Here is a 5,281-nt window from a genome sequence, read left to right as displayed (position 1 = left end):
TTAGAAATCTCTTTGGAAAATCGGTTTATGTTTCTCGAAAAAGTCCCTAAACCGCTCCAGAATAATCTGAGACGATTTAAACCCTATTCAGAAATTACTAAGACTCTGTGATTCGATTCGATTCGATACCCTGCTACCGTACAGGCCGACGACGACTTAGCATGCACAACTGCTCTCCGAGGCTTTCAGTTCGATTGGCGTGTCCTTGAGCACTACCTCTTGCACTACGAATTAAAGAACTTATTAAGGAAAACACAAAAGTATAACAAAACAAATGTAACGACGTCCGGCGGATTGCCAAATAAATCCAATCCCGAAATCAAAAGCGAGAAATTAGATTAGGTGGATGATTCTTCAAAAAAATATGACAAATGGCAAGAAATATGAAAATTTTAATTGTTATCAAAAATCTATTCTTGAAAAAAAAATTAAATAAATAAAATGTGGAAGTTTCATGTTTGAAAGGAAATAGTAACAATAAATTAATTAGTAAATAAAAACGGAAAAAATAGCATAAAAATCGATTTTCACTATTTGAAGAAGTAATGGAAGAGAAAAATGATAACGAAGTAATCGATACTAATATACAAAGTTGAAAGATAATGATAATAATAGGTAAAGTGGGAATTATGTACACGTAAAACAAGAGAAGTTGCCGTGAACGTTCCTGAAAATATGCCATGCAAATTGCGTGCAATAAGTATCTTACGCAAAGGATACTGTCTTCGGGAGGCTTGTTTTCGGTGGAGTCCATACCCGGCAGAGCTGCCGCTACTCTTCTAAATAGCTAAAATAATTAATAATTAATAATAACAATAATTTTATTCCACACACACACACACACACACACACACACAGTTGACACAGTTACCTGTTTAACATTGTAGCCAGCCTTAGCACTAGTTTCGATGAACATTACATTTAATTCTTTTGCTTTTCGCTCGCCTTCTTCCGTCGAAACTTGCCTCTTATCACTCAAATCAGTTTTATTGCCCACTAGCATAATTATCACATCACTTCCTCTTTCAGTCCGCACATCGTCTATCCACTTGGATGTTTGGTGAAACGAGTTGGCGTCTGATAAATAATGGCAATTTTAATGTCATGGTTTATTTATTCAAGGTGTACCAATAATAACGTATGCCAATGTAATTAAATTTATATTATTATTATCATAAACATTATTCATTAATATTAAATTTCGTTAATAGAATAATTTATTAAACTTTCGTTTAAAAAAAGAATCAATCAAAATTATCGATTTAATATGCTGTTCAGAAATATTTAAAAAACGAAAAATTGATTTAAAAAATTAAAATTAACGAATCTGAAAAAATATATATATATATATATATATATTTATCTCCTAAGCAGATTTTAAAATTTTAAACTAAAAATTTATAAATAAATTTATGTAAAATATATCTTTTATATGAATAAACTTTAAAATTCTTTTATTTGAACAATATTTCAACATCAAATTTTTCGAAGTTTACTGGCATATAGTTTTTTAGGACACCGTATTCCTTATATACCGAGTGCTTACTGGTAATATCGTAAACAACGACCGCAACAGTAGAATCTCTGATGTAACTAGGTATCAAAGAACGGAACCGTTCTTGTCCCGCTGTATCCCACAGCTGTAATCTCACAGTTCTATCTTCAAGATACATAGTTTTGCTTAAGAAATCTATACCTATCGTAGCCTGTAACATACATAATAATTGATCAAAGTATTAAAAATTATTCAATTAACCGTTGTCATATAATACCAAAAATGTAAATAACTCAAGATTTTAGAAATTGACTAAGAAAACAAATTAAATAATTCTGGGAAAATAATATAAATAAGATAAAATAAAATGTGAGATATTTTTAAAAAGAGATTAATATTTAAAAAGAGATAAATATAATATTAAAAAATAATTTTATTATATTATATACTTTCTTTACTTATTTACTTTATTATAATATAATTAAACATAATATATAATTTATTAGTACAGTGCCTTATTATAATATGAATAATGCAAATACTGCAAATAATATATAATAAATAGAGAAAAAGAAAGAAAGAAAGAAAAGCGAGTTATCGATGTCCTGTGTAAATTTCTTCGTCTCTCTCTTTCCATCTTTCTCGATTAGAAAAAGTCAATATCTTGGTTTCCTACTGCCTCTCCTGCTAGCATTAGGTCTTTTCCTTCTAACTGCACTTTTTTACACTCTCTACATTTATAATATAATTATATAATTATATGCTTAAAATTATATATAAAATAATACAAAACAACAAGAGCAAAATTTTAAAAAGTGCAATTATAATAAATAAAAAAATTAAATTAAGTGCAATTTTCTTGATTAGGTCCAAGTAAAATAACGAATTTAAATAATTTTACGAGCCAAGAGGCAGATGGTAAACAAATTATATGAACATATAATCGATAAGTCGCCAAACAATATATAAACATTCTCATAAACATCAATAAAAAATTATTAGGTGCATTAATAAATACATAAAGTATTATCAATAAAAATAGTCGAAAATAATATTTACAACATAGAACAAGAAATAGCAGAGTAAAAATAGAGCAATAGTATACATAATTTATTATAGTGAAAATTAATAGATTCAGGACAAACAAACTGACTACATTGCAAATTATACTCATGCAATAGAAATTATTTATTTGATAAATGATATTTATTATGATAAAGAAAAATTGAAAGCAAAAAAAAGAAATGCAAGATATTAAATAATCTCAAACTATAACTTGAAACAATTAGATTTATAAATAACTGTGTATTACAATAATATAAAGTATGTTTAAAATAACTACATTTCAGTTTCTTTTTTATCTGAAGAAATTGCATTATGGTTCTCTTAGATACTATTGCATCACAGTTTATAGTGATACAATAAACATTGTTCAATATAGATTTATCAGAATATATAGCCAATTTATAGCTACTGTTCTAAATCATGCAAATAAATGCAATAGAATTTCATTAAGTATCAAAAAATTATCTAATTATTTATTTTTATACAAGTACAAATCTGTACAGTACAAATTCTTAATAAAATTTAAAAAATTCGTCATTTCAGATAAAACTGAATAAAAATGTAAATTTTGTATTTATATAAATTTTTATTTGAATAGAAATACATATATTAATAAATATTTACATAAATTTAATATTTACATTAAATGACAAATATATTAATGCTTTGACCTATAAATTTACAAAACAAAATACACTATTAAAATTTTCCACAATGTGCATGCAAAAAAAACTGATGTGAATGATAAAAAGCACACAACAAAAATAATTTATTTACATTATAAATTAATTGTTAAGATATAAATAAATTATATATATGTATATATATATATATATATATATATATATATACCTGGTATGTGTTATCGAAGCTGTCGTACATAAATCGTGTAATAAGAGATGTCTTTCCAACTGCAATAAAAAAATTATTACAACGCATTTATTTAGATTTTATATATATAACTTACATTCTAAATTTTTTTTTCAAACTAAACATTAATTAATTTTTAATTTTTTTTTAAACTCGGGGAATAATCTCTTTCGTTAAATTTATATTACTATTTTTTTCTTTGTACGAAAAAAAAATTATGATTAATAAAATTTAAATTAGCAAAATTAACATTTAAATATCTTTATTATATTAATAAATTTCAGCTCTATTGTTATAATAAAGAAACATTCTAAAGACCCGCCATGCAATTAAGGACATATCAGGTATGTAGTTTCTACAAAAAGTGACTGAAATTGGTACTTTACTTTTCGTATAATAAATATTGTATCCATACGAAATAGTTGAGTAAAATCAAATATTTTCATATTGATCAATAATACAATTTTATAGTCCAAATGAAAAGAAGTTTTATTTCATCTAAATCTTATTTTTTTTTAAATATATTTACTTCTTATTGAAATAATTTCTATCCAAATTCAAAATCTCTGTCAAACTTTTTGTTTTATTTTTAAATCCAATATAGAAAAATCAATAAATTTTTTTCATTTCGTTAAAAAAATACGTATAATACATCCTTAATGATGGACGCGGCCATCAGGGTGCCACTTGGCAAAAAGCGCAGGGCGCAGACACCACGTTGCACATTTTAAATGCTTGAACGCGCGGTCAGAACGAGTGCAGTTAACACGGCGACAGCGACAGGCGACACCGTGTCGTCGCGACGGCGGCGGCGGCGGCGGCGGTGGCGACGACGGCGGCGACGGCGGCGGCGGTGGGGAATATTGATCCATAACCTAGAAGGGTACCAGGCGACTTCGGGAAGGGTCGTCACCCCGATTGGGCCCGTATGACCGGAGCTCGCGATAGCGTTTTCCCCCCGGTCGGGAAAATCGATCCATTTTTTTCGTAGAACATCGATGCACTTGTTGACACACCATCGTAACACTCACCGCTCTGCTCGCCCAGAAAGACAAGCTTGAACTTCCGCAACGGGTTACCGAAATCGCCCGAGGACGACATGTTTTTCTTTCGTCGCGCCTGAACGGATTCTCGGCAGGCTTAAAACCGGCGATCTCGATGCTAACGGATACTCGATAACGCGCTCAATGGCCGCCACGACGAGTCATTTAAGCAATCAGCTGCACCGGCTGATTAAAGTCTCCGCTAGCTCTCTCTCGGGCTATTCAGGGCCGACAGCTTGACAGCTCGCGACGCTCGCTTAGATGCCACTCCTTGCTGCGAGTCGGCCACGTTTAACTGGGAAGTGACGTCGCGACTGAAAAACGGAGACCAGAGTCGAATTGTTGAAGAAAACGCCGTAGATGGCACCACTGGTTTCCGACAGTCCAAGATGGTTTGAGAGAGCTGGCTGATACTCTCACAACTCTTGAAAGTCGAACTATAACATTTCCTGTGGATGCGCAATAGATAACCAATCAGAAATTGGTTCTCAACTCTAAAAAGGAGAGAGCGAGAGAGAATGATTACCAACATCAGTCTACTGCTATGACAGTGTTTTAATTTCAAACATGTCCATTCTTGAAGAATCGCTTAGCAATTTCTACAATTGCTTCCCACAAAAAAACCCTAATCATATTTTAACTATATGATTTGTATTTTAATTTGCATCTGTATTTTAAATCATATTTTTATTAAGTTAATATAAAACTAGAATTTTCTATATTAAATCAATACAATGGAATGAAAATAATTCATACACACATACACATATATATATATATATATATATATATATATATATATATATAT

At 29.8% G+C, this 5,281-nt stretch overlaps 1 protein-coding gene across 1 annotated transcript in view; it reads right to left on the bottom strand.

Moving 5' to 3' along the window:
- LOC105621909 (ras-related protein Rab6) overlaps nt 1-4,531 on the bottom strand; it is a 7,438-nt gene extending 2,907 nt beyond the window's left edge. The window contains exons 1-5 of the mRNA XM_012203346.1: nt 4,462-4,531; nt 3,413-3,471; nt 1,547-1,706; nt 872-1,077; nt 721-787 (exon numbers count right to left, since the gene is read on the bottom strand). Of these exons, the coding sequence (XP_012058736.1) occupies nt 721-787; nt 872-1,077; nt 1,547-1,706; nt 3,413-3,471; nt 4,462-4,531 (562 nt within the window). The remainder of the gene's footprint in view (nt 1-720; nt 788-871; nt 1,078-1,546; nt 1,707-3,412; nt 3,472-4,461) is intronic.
- Nucleotides 4,532-5,281: the final 750 nt, after the last annotated feature.

Source organism: Atta cephalotes, assembly GCF_000143395.1.
Source record: "Atta cephalotes unplaced genomic scaffold scaffold00038, whole genome shotgun sequence".
Lineage (NCBI taxonomy): Eukaryota > Metazoa > Arthropoda > Insecta > Hymenoptera > Formicidae > Atta > Atta cephalotes.
This window is presented reverse-complemented; position numbering and strand designations above follow the sequence as displayed.